Here is a 21,121-nt window from a genome sequence, read left to right as displayed (position 1 = left end):
AACAGTCAACTTCCAAAATTACTGTAAAGTCGTGGAAGAGTACCCATGTAATATTGCATTAACTCAGAACAGTAAGCTCTGGCAGAATGAATCTAATATGGAGTGTTATCCAAAATTTCTACACCTGTTTTTTAGTTAAAGTATGCGTAATTCCTAATACAAAGCATATTCAGACAACTAGGTCATTTTATGTTGCAGTCAAAGGAAATGGCTGGAAGTCACCTCGAGTTCCCTCATCTATTCTGCTACCCCAAAGCTGAATCAAATATATCTGAAACACTCATAGCCAGAGGGATCTTGTTCTTAACCTCCAGTGGTAAAGTTTCTGTAACTTACCTAAGCAGACAGTTTAACTATTAATACAATTGTGAAGTTCTCCTCATGTAAAGTCTTTTAAATACCTTTTGCTGATTTATATTATTATTGTTTGTACTATCCAAAGCGAACACGGAAAATGCATCTTTGCTTTCCTATTTGCAACAGCCTTTTGTATTTAAAGACAGGTGTCCCCTCAGTATTCTGTTATCAGGACTGAGTAACTCCAGCTCCTTCAGTTTTTATTTGTAGGCCATGATTGCTAGACTTCAAGTGATTTTCACTGTTTTCCTTTGGACTAAGTGTAATTGTTCTATAGCATCCCAAAATACAAGTGGTACTTGAATCAAGCTATTGCAAAAATAAAGATCAGTTGGAATCACAGAATCATAGAATAATTTGGATTGGAAAGGACCTCTGGAGTCAGCTGATCCAACACCAACTCAAAGCAGGGCCAACCTTAAAGTTGGATCTAATTTCAAAGTTAACTGAGGTAGCTCAGGTCATATCTGAGTTTTGAATATCTCCTAGGATGGAGATTCAACAGCCTCTCTGGGCAACATGTTCCAATGTTTGACCACCGTTGTATTAATCATTTTTCTTCTAATATCCAGTTGAAATTTCCCATGTTTGAACTTGTCTCTTGTTCTTCCTCCTTTCACTGCATACTTCTGAGAAGGCTCTGTCTCCTATATAACCTCTCATTAGGTGGTTAAGAGAGCAGCAAGATGCCTCCTTAGCTGTCTCAAGAATTCTTGAGGCTGCACAAAGGCAGCGCGCTCAGCCTCTTCTCAGAGGTCATGTGTCCTAGCTGCCTCATGATCTTAGTGACCAACAGGTGGACTTGCTCCAGTATAGGAACATCTTCCTTGTACTGAGAGCCCAAAACGGGACACAGTATCCAGAAGCAGTCTTCTATGTACTGAATAAACAGGATCAGTTGTCATTATAGTGGAATACCATGGGATGAAGCCCTGAAGGGATGAGGGACCCAAGAAAGCTGATCCGTATTCAGGGACCACCTCCTCCAAGTCCAGGAGCAATGTGTTCCAAAAAAGAGGAAGGCAGGCAAGAATGCCAGGAGGTCTGTGTGGATGAACAGGGAACTCCTGGACACACTTAAAGACAAAAAGAGAATTTACAGAAACTGGAAGAAAGGGCAGGTAGTCTGGGAAGAATACAAAGAAGTTGTCTGAGCAGCCAGGGATCAGGTAAGGAAAGCTAAAGCCCAGATAGAATTAAATATGGCCAGGGTATTTCATCAGGTATTACATCAAAGGTAACAAGAAAAGCTTTATAGGTATGTCAGTGATAAAAGGAAGCCCAGGGAAGCTGTGGGCCCTCTCCGGGAGGAAACAAGAGAACTGGCCACAAGGGACATGGAGAAGGCTGAGGTCCCCAATGACTTCTCTGCCTCAGTTTTCACCAGCAAGGGCTCTAGCCACACTGTACAAGCTGCAGAAGCCGAAGGCGGGGACTGGGAGAAGGAAGATCCGCCCACTGTAAGTGAAGATCAGGTTCATGACTATCTAAAGAACCTGAAGGTGTACAAGTCCATGTGGCCTGATGAAATCCACCCACGGGTCCTGAGAGAACTAGCAGACCAAGTTGCAAGGCCACTTTCCATCATGTTTAAGAAGTCATGGCAGTCTGGTGAAGTGCCCACTGACTGGAAAAGGGGAAACATCACCCCCTTTTCAAAAAAGGGGAAAAAGGAAGACCCGGGCAACTACAGACCAGTCAGTCTCACCTCTGTCCCTGACAAGATCATGGAGCAGATCATCCTGAAGGCTCTGCTATGGCACATGGAAAGTGTGGAGGTAATTGGTGGCAACCAACATGGTTTCACGAAGGGAAAATCCTGCCTGACAAATCTGGTGGCCTTTTATGTTGGAGTAACAGCAATTAGATGATCTTTGAGGTCCCTTCCAACCCAAACCATTCTATGATTCTATGATTACTCCAAGGGCATACTGCTGACTTCTTGTCTGCCAGGACTTCCAAGTCTATTTTTGCTAAGCTGCCTCCTCTCCTGTCAGCTCCCAGCCTGTACTATTGCACAGGAATATGCCATCCCACGTACAGGACTTTGCATTTGCCTTTGCTGAACTTCATGAGACTACAGTCAGCCCATTTTTCCAGCCTGTCTAGGTCCCTCTGCATAATAACCAAGCCCTCCAGCATATCAGCAGCTCCCCTTAATTTGATGTTATCAGTAAACTTACTAAGGCTAATTTCCATTACATCTTTCAGATAATTAATGAAGACATTGAGCAGTATCAGCCACATTATCAGCCTGGGAGGAACACCACTAGTAACCAGCTGCCAGCTGGACTTTATACTGCTGATCACAGCCCTTTGAGCCCAGTAATCCTTCCAGTTTTCCACCAGCCTTGTAGTGGTCTTATCCAAACCATATTTTGTCAGGGTGGCTACAGGAATACCATAGTAGACAAAGCTTAACTCAATTTGCTGAGTAGTATTGTGGTTGTGGCAGAATATTTACGCTCTTTTCACCACAAATTTTCACTTCCTGCTTATGTACTATCTGACGCATCTCCCTTGAGCTGTTTGAATATCGTAAGGTAGAAAATAGCTTTTCACACTTTTTTTTTTTTTTGGAAGGTTAGTCTCCTGCTAAATTATTACAGCTGAAATGCACCTACGAAGCATCCTGTTTGATCTGGAACAAGTCCACAAATGAGTGGAAATGCTCACTGGGTGCAGGAAGGAGGGAAGAACTTAAACAGTCAGCAAGCAGAGTGCCTTCGAACTGCAGACTTAAGTTAGCTCTGAAGCTTCCTATATATTCAGCAGAGGGTCCCAGATGTGGCAAAAAGCACCAGAATTAGAGCCTCACATTTATTATTATAGAACATTCCCTAGACTCTTAAATGTCAGCAGCAACACTAGATGCCTATAGCTAAAAAGCTTAAAAGTGCATGCAGCATTTCAGCTGGGGGAGCATAACTTCTGTGCTTTCTAGTAATATCTATCTGTAACTTGATATATTTCAGATTATTTCTCAAAACCTTCATATAGAGAGATTAATATATCTTTCTCCATGTCCAAGAAGTGAAATCACTGCATAAGTGATCAAACTCTGTCATGTTTTGGGGGGAGGTAAGGTGGGGGCTTCATTTAAATGCTGTGTTGCATAAAGGATTGATTTTTAGTCATAAACTTTTTGGAACTGCAGTAGAATTTTTTTTAATATCCTTCAGTACATTCCTTACCTTAAACAAATTGTGTTAGTAAACATGGGATCTTCTATGGAAATGTATTTTTTTAAAAGGGTATTAAAATTATTACTGAGAACTACTAGGTCTACCATATTTATAAGAGGTCTGTATTTAAGTTTGTTGGTCAGGATATTTAAAAAACCAAACGACTGTGCTTCCCAAACTGAGGACATCTTCAGTAGTGCTTCACAGTGACTGTTGTAAATTGTTCACACTGTCATTGTGTACAGCATCTAATGTTTATTTTATTATTTAACCATACTATAATGTGCCTTAGGCTATGAAAGGATTTAATTAATGATATTTCAGGTGATCTCTCAAACTGGACTTTACTTCTGATCAGTTGCTTCCTTTTTAGAATGGCTTCTGAGTTTCTACCTTTCCAAATAATAGTGCTGGGCATTTCTGCTTCTAAGCATAGATGGCTCATAAACTTTGTGCATAAACTGTTTGTCGGGTTTGATTATTTGGTTAGTTTTAAAGATTCATCAGTGATGGAGTGCTTCTAAAACCAATCTTTTCCTTATAGCCTTTCCAAAAAGTTGAAATCCTTTGTTAGTACCAAATGCTAGAAACCTTTTTGTTAGACCTGAGCAAACTAGGCCACCTAGTGGGTGTTGGGGACTTAACGTAGCACTGCCATTCATAAACTCAAGCCCACGTCCAGAAAAATACTTGGATGCCTAAGATGAGGCAGGACAGCATTGTTGCGTGCACAGATCCACTACTGAATTTGTCCCTCTGACCCTGCTAGAAATGGGCCTTTGTCTGTCAAGTCACGTAAGTAATTTTGAAAATGTTAGCTAGATGTATAGGTTGGAATGTAAATGCTGTGTTATAGATATCAATTTTCTGTAAATTATCATTACAATGCATTGATTGTGACAATACGAAAAGATTGGAGTAAAATCTTATCTGAGTTTTTGTAACAGAACTTTCTATTGGAAGTTGAAAATCTTCTAAACTTGCCTTTTTAACAAACTTCATACATCACTGTAAACTTTTTTTCTTCAGACAATATTTATTTACTTTTTTTTTTTTTACTTTGTAGGCTTTATGCAGTTGGTGGTCGAGATGGAAGTTCTTGTCTTAAATCAGTAGAATGTTTTGATCCTCATACAAACAAATGGACCCCCTGCGCTCAGATGTCAAAAAGAAGAGGTGGTGTAGGTGTAACCACCTGGAATGGGTTCTTGTATGCAATAGGTGGTCATGATGCCCCGGCATCAAACTTAACATCCAGGCTGTCAGACTGCGTAGAAAGGTAATACCCTGATGAAGGCATATGCTGCTAGTAATTCTAGTAGTGCTCGTCTATAGAGTGATTTATGAAAAGAGCTGTAAGTAGAAACCCCCTAAAATAGCCATGTTATTTTTAGCATGAGCAGAGAAAACTTACGTATAAAAACATACTGTGTAGTCATAATATGAATCAAAACATTGCCAAGACAGATGATTTAAAGCAAATTCGCCTTAATGCACTTCATCTAGAATTTTTTTCTAACAATCTCATTGAATGAATTATGATTGATTACTGAGAACAACTTGGAATTGAATGCTTTTAAAAATGGAACAGAACTTCTGTCACATGAGAAGTCTGTATCAGTTCATATTATAAGTTTTAAAGCAGTTAACAGTCAGGGTTTGTGGATCCTTAAATACCCTTTTCTTTCTTGTATCCCTTGATGACACTGGGAAACTGGTGTGTAATTCAGTCATTCCAAAATTGGTATGTCTTTACATATTAATGGATGACTATTACAAATTGCAGAAGCATGTATGATCCATAAAATGATTTAAAAAGACAGTAAATACTTCATAATGCACTGCATTAAGTCTTTGCTGGCATTTCAAATATTTCTGAAATATGCTTTAATTCTCTCCTTTCCCTGCCCCCAAATTGCAAAACTTCTCTTCTTTCCTGTTATCTCCCAACACCTACAGTCATTCTTCATCATCCACCTTTTTTTACTAAAGTTCTTTGTGCCGGGAGATGTGATTTGCCCTCTACCAAAAAACAAAAAGAAAAAAGCCCCAACGCAAAACAAAAAAACCCCACCACACGAAACAGTGTAATTTTCAAACTTTCAGTGTCCTGATAGTGTGGCCCAAAAAAGACCCCAGAAAGGTTTGCAGATAGGAAACTACATTTTAGCAAATACCAAATTTTTAGAGAAATACAGATAATTAGAAGGCCAAGAGAAAGCAATAGGTCCATATATTTTTCTACATCAATATTCTGTAGTACTTTGACTACAGAACTGCAGATAAAATTGTTAGAGCTCATTATATCTATGCTCTTCATGCAAACAAATTAAGACTAGTATCTTCCAAACTTGCTTTTAGCAAGTGTGATCTTAGGATGGTCTCCTAGCCAAATAAATATTTTCTTTGTATAGTTCTTTAGAGCCCTTAAGAGCTCTGTGATTACATCACTTCTGCTGTAAGCGTCTGTAATCTTGTCTCTTTGTCAGGTTAAAATATGTTCCTTGACATAAGAATAGCATGAACTCTCCTATGTAGTTCTCAGTTTGACTTGTAAAGAGTGTTGATGTTGTTCTAGAATCACATTTAATGTTTTTCATTAAACCATCAGTCTTTTACTGTGCTGATGCTTCTGATGATGTGGAGCTATGCTTAAAGAAGTGCTGTGAATTGTCTTAAGGGTCTTGCATTTCCCCCAGAATTTTCCTAAACTGTTTTTTGGATTGGGTTTTTTTTTAAATGTTAATCTTTCATGGCAAGTAACTTGAAGTACCACACTCAACTTCAACTGCCTGTGCTTTGACATGTAGTAGTCATCACTGAGAGCAAGCACTTGCTCTGCTGTGGTGTAGCAGCAGAATTGTTTCTGGAATGGTACATTTAGACATACAATAAAAAATGTAGTAAGAGCAGGTGTATGTATATGTATGTATTACTATATGGAAGGCAGCACAAAATAGATATGTAGCTAGTACTGACTGTGTTACCAGTCATTTTCAAAGAGAGTATTTGGGGGGAAAAGTCCTTTGAAATTAACACCCAAATCTGTGCTGTGCTAATCGTACCTGTTTTCTACTGCCTTGAGAGTGTCTGTTCCAGTACGGGTTTTTTAATTGAATTTTGGCAACAGTTTTAGAGCATAACACAAATTATCTCTTAGGTATGATCCGAAAACAGATATGTGGACTGCTGTGGCCTCTATGAGCATTAGCAGAGATGCAGTGGGAGTATGTCTTCTTGGTGACAAGTTGTACGCTGTTGGAGGATATGATGGTCAAACATACCTTAATACAGTGGAGTCTTATGATCCCCAGACAAATGAGTGGACACAGGTATAGTTTCTGATCAGACCATACAATACTACTTATCTTGTTATTTCAAGTGTGCCTCTTTTTACAAGGAATATTGAAATATTCCTTTTGAGAAGCACTTGTTGCTAGTCTGTTCTAAGTCTTTTTTTTTTCCTTTGTCTACCATCTTGAGATGATTTCTCTTGAGCAGACAGTTGTTAACTTCTAATAAACTGTCCTTTATTTGGCAAGAGTATAGCTATTTTCTTTGACAATTTCAGCTACTGTTAATAACATGTATTGACACATTCCCCAAACTGTCATAAAGGGTTCTGTTTACATGACTGACTCCCTGTTGTAAGGATAAATGCTAAATGTAGATTAGTTTTAGCTCTAATGTGTCTCTCAGCAAGTTTATCAATTTCTTCAAGGTTTTGGTCATCTTTTCATAAATAATCCCTTCCTGATGTGAATGCTATGTACAGTGTGTACAACTTTCAGGACATCTTTTCTGATTTCTTTTCATCCAGCTAAAAAAAAAAAATTTTTTTTTTTTAATTTTCAATTCGCAATCATAAACCATTACTGCCACTTCAAAGCTGGGTTACTTCTACTTTTTCTTAGCTCCTGGAATGTATCTTTCTGTGGGAAGAGCACACACAAGGACATCCTGGTCAGCCTGTCCTTTGGTATCTAGTGCCATTTGAGATACTCTGAAGCATCTACATCCACAGAAGGCTGGCAGATACAGCACAGAACCTATGGGAGGAGACCAAGGCCCTTCTGGAGTCCAGTTGCAGGCCAGGATGAATGTCCAAGGTCATCCAGAATAGTATTAGACACCAGGATTTAGGCAGCTGAATTCTGACCTCCTGAGTATGCTATCACAGTAATAGCCCCAAATTGCTAATGCAAAAAGAGAACTGAACTGCTCTCTATCAAGATCTTTGTTACACAGAAAACTGAGCTGTGCATTTCCCCCCACTTCACACTGCTGCAAAATCTTAAAATATAAGTCATCTAGGAGGCTCATCAGAGCTTGGGGCCTTCAGTGGCAGTACTGGTGATGATAATCATGGCCTTGTTTCTCCCGCTAAAGAAAAAAAAAAAGTGTACCAGAGGAGAGAAACAGTGCTTCTCACCATTGCATCTAAATGAATCTCACACAATGTCTAGGTGGTGGCCATCTGTATGTAGCTTTTGTCTCCTTAGCCTTGACTCTTTATATCTCACTGGATCCTGTGATCCCAATATATAGGACAGTTTTGAACCCTTCCTGGAGGGATTTGGGAGTGTCTGTGTGCCTTCCTTCTCTCTTATGTCAGCAGTCTGCCACCACTTCATCCACACACAATTCAAGAGGGTAGAGGAATTTTCTCAACTGTAGTTTCAGAGCCACAGACAGCTCAGGATAAGCCTGTTGTTCCTGGGGGGAAAAAAAAAATAGGGGACTTGACAAAAAAAAAAAGGTGTTTATGCCTTCAGGATATTCCCTGTAGCACTTAGCGTGCTATTCATGCACATTCCAATACTAGGAAGTTTAAAAGGGGAAGCTAAGGTGGGTGTTAGAACTTACCTTCCTCATTTCAAGTCCAACAGAATCTCAGCAGAAACAGGTCTTGCCAGAAGTAACTTCTGTTTACAAAAAAAAAATACAGGCTGGGAAACTATACTGATTTCAAGAACTCTTAAAGGATTTTATCAAGTCTTCAAGTAAAAAGGAGAGGTTGCCCCTGTCATGTTTGGCATTTTCTGTTTGAGAGAAAAATGCATTATTTTGCCAACCATTACTCAGTTGTCAGACTGTCTGGCTCAGGTGTCCAGTTTGTACCATAACAAAGGATTCTTTTTCCTTAAAACCAAGTAATTGAAACTATTAATACGAACTGTGTCATATTCTCAGGGTTTGCTATTGTTTTCAAAGTGCTTTGCTCTCTCATATAAAAAAATCTTCACCTTTTCTGTGGGTTTTTATCCAAGTTTTGGGCCAATTTGCTGGTTTTTTAAGTCACGTTAACAGATATGGTGATATTGCCACTCTGCTGCAGCTGTACAACTATTATTACAAGCATTAACTAAACACTGTTAGTTTTAAGGGGAAAAAATACTTAAAGCTGACTGCATTTATCTCACTGATTTATTTTTCTTTGGTTTTTTTGTTTTGTTTTTTTGTTTGTTTTGCTTACAGGTTGCACCATTGTGCTTAGGAAGAGCTGGAGCATGTGTTGTGACTGTGAAACTGTAAATTATTTTCTCTATGAAGGTGACATTCTCCTCTGTAGGCTCAGACGATTTTTTTCCTCAAGCAAACTACCAGTGCACCAATAAATACAAGGTGCAGGATATCTACCATGGCAAAGTGTTTGGTCTCAAGGTGACATGTACACGTTGTTCTTACGGACCAATATTAAGCACTTTTTTAAAAATCATCTTCGTTACCCATATGTTACAAGAATTCTATTTGTAAGAAAATCGGCTGCAACCAGCCAGTTGCCAGCAGAGGACTTCTGTTTAGGAAGTGCTGAGAAATGAGTCAACTCATTGGTGAACTCATTATAATAATCAAACATTACAGATACAGGGCCTTGACCCGCCAAATGTGCAAGGGAATGATGCTATAGATGGATATACTGCCACTCGTATAATTGAGTCTATCTCTGGGTGAAACAAGTTCTAGGATTGGAGCCCATGTATTTAGTTTGCCTATGACGAACATGTTTGGCTATAGGTTTCTGAGCTGTTACAGCGCAGGCTGACAGACCAATGCAAACCCTTGTAAATGGCAGGTGTAACGCCTGCCTTGGAAATGAAGTTGTGTGTTTGGTGAAACTTTTGCACTTTTATCATCATTCCTAGTTTAGCAGACTTTTTATTTAACCAAAGCCTTATTTTAAATATTGTCTTATTATGCTAACAGAAATCTGCTATTTAATAATTTCTGCCGGAGATTTTTGACACCCAGTGTACTTTTTGGATTTTGAAAGTTTTTACGTGAGATGCAGAACATCATATACCTTTTTCTGTACTTTTGTTCTTACATTTATTTCGCTACTTTTAAGGAAAAATCTATAAGCATGAGTTATTGGAAGAATTCTAATGTGATTAAAAGTTAACCAGTTTAATATATGCACTTTGGAATTTTTGAAGCATTCCATTCCATCTAGACTAACTCCATTATTACATGAGGCTTTGCACTAATTTGAAAAGTATAATTTTATAAGGTGAAATGAAACAATTGTCTTATCTTTCCAGTAAGGTCACTTCAAAATGTAAAGGGCCCAATCCTGCAAGTTGCTTAACTGCCACCATTTAAGCATGTTCAGCATCTTACAGGAGTTGTGTGTGTCTTGCAGGGCTGTATCGAGTTAGTTACCTTCTTTAACAGTGATCTAATTTTTTCAGATATGTTATGATTTGCCTTTCTTGAGCCCGATGCTGTTGCACAGAATTGCTTTGAACGGTCTGAATGTTCTCGGGAAGTCTTTTTGTATTTGCTTTTCCGTGCCTTGTTCCTTACGTGCTCAGAACGGCGGTAACACCGGTGTGTTTGTAACGGACCGCGCAAGACCGGAGCTTGCCCAACCTTCTCCCAAAGTCTGAAGCGTCCGATACCCAAAGTCTTTGTACCTTTGCGATTTTAAATGTGTCAATGCTCTCAGTGACCTATTTATTGTTTTAAAAGAAATTACTAAGCAGTGAAACTTTGTGATGAAACCTGCACTGTTTGCAACTGAATACAGCTGAACTGAACGCAGTGCTGCTGGGCTGGCGCCTCTTTTCTCCGGTTGGCCGGCTTTTCGCTGTGCCTCTCTCCGTGACGTAACGGGTCCCGGGAGGAGATGTTGATTTTACTGCCCCTCGGGCTTCAGAACAACGCGCTCCCCCGTTCGGCACCTCGCAGGCGGGGGCGCACGGCGGCACTGCCCGCTTCCCCCGCGTTACCGCGGCGTCACACCGACGGCCGCGGAGGGAGGGGCCTGCCGCGGCCTGGCGCCTCGGGCGCGCCTCCCCATTGGATGCGGGGGGGCCCGCCCTCCTGCCGGGATGGCGCTGGACTCCCTCCGCCTTCTCCGTCGCCGCGGTGACAGCGACGCTGTGGGCGGGCGGGGCCTGGCTCGCCGAGCGCCAGGGGGAACGGGGGGGGGGGGGGGCGCATGCGCAGAGGCGCGCTGCGCAGCGAACGGTGGGCGCGATGAAGGTGAGGCAGCTCGGCCGCCGTACGCGCGGGGGTGGAGGGGGGCCTGCGGGGGGCCTGCGGGGAGCCGCGGCGGCGGGATCGGGGTTCCCGCTCTCCGCGCTGCACGGTCCGGGTCGGGGGCGTCGAGGGGGGCCCGCTGGGGATGGGCGGTACTTGCGGCCTGGTGAGGCGAGCGGAGACGGGAGGAAGCGGCCGCCCGTGCCGGCCTCCAGCAAGCTGGAGCCTGGCGCCGCGGACAGGGCTTCCTCGGGGGAGTAAAGGCCGCTCCCACCGCCCGCCCTGGCTCCCGGCAACGGGCCGCGGGAGGCTCCGGCTCCGGCCGGGCTGGTTCTTCCCGCGACAGTTGCCCGGGTCGCCCGAAGCCGTTACGTCGGGTGTCCCGCCGCCGTGTGCTGTGCCTTAAGACGGGCCCTGGCTGTGGAGAGGGGTGCGAAGAACCCTCCTCAGGCAACGGTTAAACGGTCGGGCCGAAGGGAAAGTTTCCTACTCGGGCCCCTGAGGTTAGGGGAGTTTAGCTTATGCGTTACTGGACAGTGAAAGCATGAAGCGCTGGACTCCTGTAATGATTTTCATCATCGTTGGTTTATTACATATGTTATTAAATTGTTTTCCAAATCAAACGTTATTGTCTGATGTTCTTTGTGCTTGTGGCATGTGGTGCTCAGGATTTTACACTTTTTGTGAGTAAAATGCAAATTCAATGTGAAGAATGCCCTAGTTTACATCTACCCAAAAGAAGGAATGAGGACCTTTGGCAGAGACTTGAGTAAGCCTGCCAGGCGTTTGGTGGGCACCACCCGATGTTGGTGTTCATCTGATGAGGTGGGAGGGGAAAAAGTCATGATGGCAAGCTGTGAAACAAAGCTGTGGGCTTTATTTTACCCCCAAGTTATAGAAAAAATCTGTGCAGGTAGTGTGCAAGGGAAAGGAATTTGAGCAACTGTCTTAGAATCTATTTTTACAGTTGAGTACCTTTGAGGTCTTAGCTTTTGAGACCCAACAGTTCAGAGAGAACAAAATAGTTACATATCTATAAAAGCATAGATGTTGAGCCTTCTGTCTTTTACGCACTGAGGATGCTTTCTCGTCCCAGGCTTTTCCATTAAATTTAGAGAACTAAACATTCTGGTCCTTGGACATGAAGGAGAAAGTCTCATGCAATTTTTTTATTCTGGTAATTCTGTAAGAGAAAAAAAATAGTTGTGATAGAGTCACAGTAGTTCTCCATGCAGACATCCAGCACCGGAAACTTCAGTTTTTCCAGCACAAACTAAAAGATTTTTCTGTGGAATTTTGGTGCGTGAGAATCACCCAGAAGTTGTGTTTTGAGTGCTGGGGTTTTTTTTTCCTCCATAGTACCCACAGTTGTGAACATGTTAGGAAGTTGTTTATTGTTATGTGCTTATGATTTTAAGATACATAATTTCCCACTTTTTTTTTTGTCTCCCAGCAAGTATTCAGTCTATTAGAAAAATCTTGGTCTGGTTCCCCTGTGCAGTTTGCTTGGCAGAAAACTTTGGGAAATTTCCTTGCTGTAACAGGGTAAGATTACAAATATTTATTGCATTTGTCCGTAGAAATCCCTGACGAAGAAAGGGAATTATTCTATATATTAATTTTTTTCAGAGGTGATCGTGTTGTGAAGATTTTTGATCGTCATGGTCAGAAAAGAAATGAAATCAGCTTACCAGGGTAGGTACTAAGATGAGTTTAAATTTTTTTGTTGTTGTTTTCTTTAAAAATGCCGCTCTTCTGGTGAGGTGCTTATACAATGTGAGAACTTTGTAGGAAAAGATACTGTTTCAGGTGAACATGCCTAGAAAAGAAGGCAAACTGATGAGCATGTGTGGAATCTGGAATCAGTAAAAGCTGAACTCATAGTGAGCTATCAAGGATAGTAATAAAAATACTTTCTCCCACCCAAAGCATTCCTTAATATTAGTAAACTCAATCTGCTTCATTAAAATGTTAGAAAAAGTTCTATCATATTAAGAAGGGAGCACAGTGAGGTTGTAGACAATAAATCCATGTGACGCTGATTGTGACTCTGTTCTTGCTGCTGTGAGTTTTGTAGTAATTTGTTATTGTATCCTTACTGAGGAAAGCTACCCTTTTGGTTTGGAGCTTTTGCTTATGTCACTGGCGTAACGTACACATCGGCGTTTTCACTTTAGTTCCAGAGTGTACTTCTGAAGTGAATCGCGCTGTGTTTCCTGGTGCTTACACTCTGGTTCGCATCAGAGTGTGGTGTTGGAGTGTATGAACTGGGTTCCTTTCAGATGAAATTTGGAAGGTGGTGTACTTTGGAAGATGCAGTCTAACTGCTAAAAGGCGATCAGTGCATAGGAACAGGCTAGATATGGCCCAGAGGAAACCTCCGTAGGTGCAAACACTGTATCAGGTCATCATATCATTTGGTCTATAAATCTACTTTTACTTGGCACCGTTACTACCTGATGTAGCAGTAGTTTCATTTGTGTACTCCTTGCTTCTTTCTAGTATTTTACCTGCTCTTAGCTTAAGTATTCATGGAAATTCCTGATTTTCGTATTTTATTTCTAACAACCTGATTTGTTTGGATTAAGGTGGAGCCCTTAGCTAAGGCAAAACTCCCACTAGGGCTTTAAATCTGAAGCCTCTAATCTAGAAGTCTAACATTCATTTGCAGAATATCTCTTACATATTCATATACCTGTATCACTGGCAGATATGAGCCAGAATCACTTAATTCCCCAAGAACTCTCTAGAAATCCAGTTTTTGCAATTCATGGTGGTTGCCACCTTGCACCAAACCAAGAGATGCAATTCTTATTGTCTTTACAAGACTCACTTGTATCTTACTGACTGTCGCATCTTGCTGACTTGTTTCACAATCCTGTTCTGGTTCGGTGCCGTTCATAATGTGGGCTGGCTTGCCAGTGTCTTTGGTAGTACCCATGGCCCAGCTCATTCTGCGCTGTATTTTGCACAATGTATGAGAAATGCTCATCCTCTCCAGCAAACTGCCAAAGGTGAGAAACGCTGTGTGGAATCACTGGTGAACAGAGGAGCGCTTCTGTTGGACCAGGGATCCTGTGCTGTCGTGTGGGTTGGTGAGGCTAGGGTGAAGGGAGGTCTACCTTACTGATGGACGCTGATAGTGCTACCTTGTTGATGAATGGTTGTGACTCTTTACTTCAGGGAAACATGTAGCATCTAAACCAGTTTTCAAATAGTGTTGGGTTCTCCTGGCAAGGCAAAGAGGGGAAAAAACTTGTATAATAACCACAGATCCTAAAGGTTTGTCAAAATAATTAATATCTGCTTGTGGTAGTTTGAATTCTACTGACTTTTTGACGCCTGCCAGCAAATCTTCTACCTAGGTTAGGTAGTTATTTTGAATTCTTATTTCCATCCTTTTGCTGTGATTGAAGAGTAAATTCTCTCTAATTATTACTATTAGAGTAAAATTCAATTTTGTGGTAGACAGTTTAAACAGAAACAAATCTGCTTATATGGAGGTTCTCCCACTCAGGCCAAACTGCTGCTTTATTTGTTTGTTAACTGTTAACCAACTGCAATTGTTAACTTGCCAGACCTCTCCCTGCATAGGAATGGAGTTCAGACTCTCAGATATTCTCTGCTGTAATAGTTGATGTTATAAGCATCTTCATACTATTCTCTTGATATAGTTTGTTTTGTTTACTACTTATCATTCTACATGTTTCCACATTTTTTAGTTTTTGTCCTTGTTATTCCTGCTGTTGATGTTCTAATTCGTTGTTAAGTATTCATGGGTGTGTTCTGGAAACCATACTTAGTCTCTAGAATAAACTTCTGAGCTTTTGTAAAGAGAGATAGGAGAAACTGGAACTGAAGGCTCACTGAATTAGTTCACAGCAATGTATGTTTCAGTAGGACACTTTTGAAATTGCTTACCCTAGGAGTTTTCATTTGAGTGGCAATGAGAGTGAGATTTTTCATAAAGATACTTTTTAAATTTGAAATTATCAACTTATCTAGAAAGAAAAGAGTGGTGTCAGATGGCGTATGTTTCTTAGCCTGCAGTATGTGGTGCTTTAAATATGTGTTGTAAACAGCACTGCTTCCAGTTCACTAGAGACATGTGGGTAAGTCTGCTCTCCTTTGCATTCTGGGAACTATTTGCAAGTAGAGGTTTTTCCTCCTTCAGGTTTCTTGTCCAAGTTTGTTGTGCTTGTTGAACTATGAGAAAAACAATCTCAACACTGAATAGCTTCCAACAAAATAGAAACTTACAGGGGATTTTCACCATCTCTTGAAAATCAAGGTGGCAGTATTTCAATTACTAGAATGTAGGTAGCAGTCCCTTTTTATGACCTTCCTTTCAGCTTCTGTCATTTCCATGAGATTTGTGTAAGGGTGTGGTTGCTATAAAAGTACACTTTACAGCTAAATCTGCAATCTGTCATGGGTTTGCTTGAGAGGGAGAAGGAGGGACAGGGACTTCAACTGAATAATTCTGGCTGTTTACTTACATTTTAACGTTATTAGTGAAAGGTTTTGTTGTTTGTTTGTTTGTTTCAGTAACTGTGTGGCTATGGACTGGGATAAGGATGGAGATACTTTAGCAATAATCACAGACAAATCTAGTGCCATATTTCTGTGGGCTGCGAACACAAACAAAACAAGCCAAGTAGACAGTGGCATGAGGTAAGAAAGTGGGGGTTTTTAAGTGTGTATTTGAAGACTTGTACCACTGTGGCTTGTTGATGTGGAGGATATATTGTAAAGATCATCTTTTTATTGGAGTCCTCATAGCACATATACTGTTAAATTAATATGCTACAGTTTGTTGCTAAGTTCTTTTTGGTATGATTTGCTGGTTTTGAAGTGTGTGTTGTGGGTGAGGGTTTTGGAGTTGGTAGGGGTTTTGTTTCTTTTTTAATTGTCAGTGCTAAAGTCCCCAAAGAGCTTCTCTTCAATGTTTCTACTTCATGGTAGCTACCAGGATGGGCGAATTTTTTGTGTATCTGCGCTGGCTACTCTTTCTCCAAAGTATTTCACGCAAGTGAAACAGAGCTTGAAAATAAGGGAAGTGATTTTAGTGGTGCTAGGATTTTTTCCACTTAGGTTTATACGGCAACTAAAATGCTGTTCACAAAGCAGACTGGTTTAGGATGGGAGATTTCTAAGGTGATCGTGTGCTAAGGCTCAAATCTCTGCCTTTTGCGTTGGGTCACGGACTGAAAACTCTCCTGAGGCCTACATAACAATCAAGCATTGGGTTAACAAATAACCTTGGTTTGACAATTAAACTTTTAGCTTCTTTGAATCTATTCCACTGGACTATGGCACTCACTCTACATAAACATTCTGTTTGTGGGAAAGAGCGTGGAAATGAATCTGTCCCATGTTTGTTGGGGCACTCACTTGAACAGAGAAACAGCTAATTTTGGATACTGCTGCGATTTTATTTACTTGAATTGAGACAAACACTCCTTCTTACTTAACCCTTCATTTCTAAATTTCCTTTGTGTATGTTTTTTGGGGTTTTTGTGTGTGTGTGGTTTTTTGTTTGGTTGGTTTTTTAAGTAGTCAAAGATACCAGAATTGGAGTGTTTTATCCATTAAATCAAAAAAGTTCAGCTGGAAAAATTGAGGGGTAGGGGTTATGTTTGTTTCTATGAGGGTGGTGTTTTTTCCAGATTTAGGTTGAAAACTCCATGTGTGGCATATGGAAATACTCCGTATTTCCAGTAATGTGTACACTTGTGTTTTGTAAAATTAATTTGGAATATTGGATATTTGATTATGGGATATTTCTGTATGTTATGGCCTGGTGTCCTTTATGTGTACTTTGTACTTAAACTGTACTGAAATGAAAAATAACTTCTATACGAGTTATTCCACTCCTGAAAAAGTAAAAGGGTTGCTACTTTGCACGAAATACACAGTGACTTAACCTATACAAGTTTTAATGAAGTTATGTTTTGAAGATTGTTTGTCAATAGAATGTTAAGTCACAAGTTAGAAAACTTTCAAAACAAGCAAATGACTGTACATACAAATGAGAAATGTAAAGCAATTACTTCTTACTACTGTCTAATTAGTTATATGTAGCATTGTATAGGCATCTTGTTCAGATATTTGTGGATTACTCAGTTAATTCTTAATCATTACATTTTTGTCATTCTTTATTAGTTATTACATGTTATCAACAATATGGCTTTTTAGCACAGATGTTATAATGACTATTGTTTATAATCTTCTTTTCTGGTGGAATACATCAACTTTGTCATTTAATTTTTTTTTTGTAAAGTTTTCTCAAGTAGGGGTTTGGGGTTTTTTTGATAGGTCAGTTTTAAACTATAGCTATTTATGTAATGAAAGCAATTTATGAAGATGCATATACATGTTATATTGTGTGAAGGAATAGACCATATTGTACCTCCTTTTCATGTGCGAACAAATATTTTGGGGTGAAGAGTAACTTCTGAGTATGCAAGCAAAAAAGAGCATAGAAGGTACTTATCAGAATGGAGAATGCAGTTATTGCAGTTACTTCATGATCTTTCTTTCTAATATCTGAGGTAAATTGCTTACTGGAGGCAGTCTTGCTAGAACAGTATATATCAATTTAAGTGCCTAGTCCTCCTTTTGTCACAGTGTTATTGCTTAAGCAGAATAATCACTAAGGCATATAAATGGTGTGATAATCAGGCTTTTCTGGTATCCTCCTCTTTTTAAAATTAGAAAAGCACAAACAAAACCCCTGGTGTGCAAACCAAATGTATATTAGAGGTCATTCCATGTTTCAATTAATATCTAAAATTGCTTTCAAATTGCTATTGCACACTTAACAATAAAATTTAAAAAGATGGGAGAGGCTGCACTAATTAGAAAGTTCTGATTAAAATTGGTTTGCTTAAGAAGCTTTTTTTTTTAATGTGATGTATAGTATTTATCTGTGTACCTGTAAATATACACCAAAATAGGCCTTGCTGTATCTGAAACATCAAGTTAAAATGGCTCTTTCTAACTTTCTTATTACATTGACTAGAACTAGAGCTATTCACTTGGAGTTGGCTGAATTCATAGGATTATTGAAGTACAAAAAACCAATGCAGAAGGTGACTGGAAAATTTCATATACCTTTATGGTATCTTTGAGTGTGTTTTAAAGCAGAGTATTTGACCATGTTACCCATGATGCCATCAAAGACTGTTGATGTTTGCAGAAACATTTCCATTTGTACAAGTCTTACTGCATTACCTCAGACAGCGTTTTATTACTTTCACTATTTCGTGCACACTTAAGTAATTCTGATACTTGTTGTAGAGAACATCTGCTTAATTTAAAAATTCTGTTTGGTCTGTGTGATTTCATAGAACTTCAAAACAAATACACAAAATGTTTTTATATGTTAGCACGTGAAGGGAATCTGTACTATACAAAGTAAAAATTTTCTTTATTTTAGGGATGCAATGTCTTTCTTATTATGGTCTCGAGTTGGAACTTTACTTGCTGTTGGAACAGCAAAGGGAAACTTACTTATATATAACCGTCAGACTTCTCGCAAGATTCCTGTTCTTGGTATGCATTGGTTTGAAACTAAGCTTGCACATGTGAAAGTGGAGTTTTGCTGATATACTTGGATTCTTTTTTAGTTCTGTATGTGAACATGCAAGTCAAAAATGTGCTCATGCTCAACTTGCACCTTCTGTTTTGTTGTACTTACCAGAGTATTTTTATAGTATATTGTTAAAAATATATATACACATACCTGGTACTGCCTCATGAGAAACTTTTGTTATCTTCTTTGCAAAGGGTTTGTGTGATTGTTCTTGTTGCTAAGTTATTTTTTCTTACCTGCTTAGAGTACCACTGGGCAGAAAGGTTAAGGATATAGCACAGTCCCCAGAAATTTGATGCAAAGAAATGGAAGAACAGAGGCTGTGCAAGTTCCTATAAGGTCAAAAGACTTCCATCTGGGAGCAGAAGATTTAAAAAAACCCCAGAAACTCTTGAATTTGTAATTGCACTGATAAGGTGTTTCACGTTCTGGCAATCTGTGTTTGAGTGGGCAAATAGAGCATATTTCCATCCCAAATATTTTTGTGTGTTTGTGTTCATTTGTGTTGTATAGGTTTCTTTCTTTTTCAGGTAAGCACACTAAGCGGATTACTTGTGGTTGTTGGAGTGCTGAAAACCTTCTGGCTCTAGGCGGTGAAGACAAAATGATTACTATAAGCAATCAGGAAGGAGATACTATAAGACAGGTAGTATTTATAACCCCCATTCGATTTTAAGGCATACATTAATACTCCTGGTTCCCTAGAAAGCTGGGACCTATGGGAGCTTATGCCTTTTCAGTCCTGCTGCTTTCAAGGACAAGGAGCCTTTGGGAAGCCTCATGTTGGATGAGGGCATATCTAAACATCTGCGCCTCTGTGTTACGCGACATGGTTTATGATTTTAGGGTCTCTGCAATTCTGCTGTGGTCCTACCTAAACATACTTCTCTCATCCTTGATCCTGATCTGTATCTGTTACAACAGGATCCTATGAGTGCAGTCTTAGGTTGACTTCCCCAGTAGCAACACAGGACAGCTCTCACATGACTGTTTATAAGTATTTAGGGAGTGCTTTTAATGTTGGTTTTACTTTAGATTGGTTAAACAAAGATCTTGCCTCTGATGTGCAAGCATTACTCCTAGGCTGGATGTCCGTTGCACTGTTGAGAGACTGATTCCAGTACTTCCTCCAGCTACACCCAGATTCTATAATGAAGCATTCTGGTTTTTTACATACATCACAGTCCTTCCGAGCAATGACAGTTGCTGCATAATGTGCAAATGAATATGATAAACTTTTTTAATTGTAATGAACAGTGTTTCACTCAAGATTTTTGAAGAACAAATCTTCCGTAGTTCATTTTATATGCTTCCATCTTTATGTCTGAAGATCACAATTGGAGAATACCCTAGTAAATGTGTTAGGGTATGTTTGTGCTTTAAACTAGCTGGCTTAGGCAGTAGAAGCAGTGTAGCTGAAACAGCAGAGACTTAAGCAAGGCTTGCTTACGAGGTTTTGTATCTTCATATTGAATACAAAACCAACTAGATCGCTATCACTACCTAAACCAGATCAGGTATGTCCATATTAAAATATATTGTAAGTATTTAACCTGTATGCCTTATTCCTGGTCTTCCTTCTTTTAATTTGCCTTGGGGTGACCTTGTTTGTACTGCTTCAGTTAGAACAGTCTGAACAACATAATCTTGCAAGTCGTCTTCCTCATCTGGATCTTTCCTTCTGTCTTTGAATTTGCACTTCTAACTGTTTCCTAGATATCTTTTCAGTATGTTCTGTGATAACGTGTCATCATGATCCAAGTCGAGGTCATGTTTTCTCCAACTTTTTTCTTAGTTTTGATACTAAATGCAATAACAACGCTGTATGTCCTCAACACTAAAATGTACAGGGCAGGAATAATGCAGTTATCTATCATCAGCATTTGCTACATTAACTGTTGATTTCTCAATCTGAACTTGTTTCTTGCAGACCTCAGTGAGCTCAGATCCCAGTGATATGCAGTTCTCAGTTATGAAGACTGACGAAAGAATATCAACCAGGGAAAGCACAGTAAGAAGTCAATACAAAATACTGCAAAAAGTGTTAATCTGGTGTTTCAGGGTTTCTACTGGAAACCAGTATGGGCCATGAAGCAATTTTTTCCTCCTTGACTTAAAATTTGGTGTTGGAGATTTTTTTTTTTAAATTTTCAAAAACTCTCCTTTGAAGTAAAGCCATACCCCTTTGTACATTAAGGGTGTGTTCATGAAAAAAAAGTGCAGTGGTTATCTGTGAACAGAGCAGGAGTGTTGAAAGTCCTAAATCTCATCCTTTAGTGAAGATGTAGGGCCTTATTTTAAAGTGATGCCATTCAAGTTAATTTTTCTTTTCATTCATTGGCAGGTAAGTGTAGTGGTCGGCAAGAAGACTCTCTTTCTTTTTAATTTGAATGATCCTGATAACCCGATTGATCTGAAATTTCAGCAGCCTTATGGCAGTATTGTGACCTACAGATGGTGAGCAGAACTTTCTCTATGAAGCATTCTAGTATTAACA

The 21,121-nt window shown here is 39.7% G+C and overlaps 2 protein-coding genes across 4 annotated transcripts in view; both read left to right on the top strand.

Moving 5' to 3' along the window:
• The window catches only part of KLHL5 (kelch like family member 5), a 48,205-nt gene extending 38,985 nt beyond the window's left edge, over positions 1-9,220 (top strand). For all 3 annotated transcript variants that reach the window (XM_086464897.1, XM_086464899.1, XM_086464898.1), the window contains 3 exons: positions 4,609-4,821; positions 6,703-6,874; positions 9,021-9,220. In XM_086464897.1, the coding sequence (XP_086321023.1) occupies positions 4,609-4,821; positions 6,703-6,874; positions 9,021-9,077 (442 nt within the window). In that variant the 3' untranslated portion in view covers positions 9,078-9,220. The remainder of the gene's footprint in view (positions 1-4,608; positions 4,822-6,702; positions 6,875-9,020) is intronic.
• Positions 9,221-19,180: 9,960 nt separating this feature from the next.
• WDR19 (WD repeat domain 19) overlaps positions 19,181-21,121 on the top strand; it is a 38,063-nt gene continuing 36,122 nt past the window's right edge. The window contains exons 1-3 of the mRNA XM_086463682.1: positions 19,181-19,270; positions 20,555-20,635; positions 20,969-21,081. Coding sequence (XP_086319808.1) covers positions 19,229-19,270; positions 20,555-20,635; positions 20,969-21,081 — 236 coding nt within the window. The 5' untranslated portion in view covers positions 19,181-19,228. The remainder of the gene's footprint in view (positions 19,271-20,554; positions 20,636-20,968; positions 21,082-21,121) is intronic.

This window comes from Leptosomus discolor, chromosome 4 (genome assembly GCF_034619465.1).
Source record: "Leptosomus discolor isolate bLepDis1 chromosome 4, bLepDis1.hap2, whole genome shotgun sequence".
NCBI lineage: Eukaryota > Metazoa > Chordata > Aves > Leptosomiformes > Leptosomidae > Leptosomus > Leptosomus discolor.
This window is presented reverse-complemented; position numbering and strand designations above follow the sequence as displayed.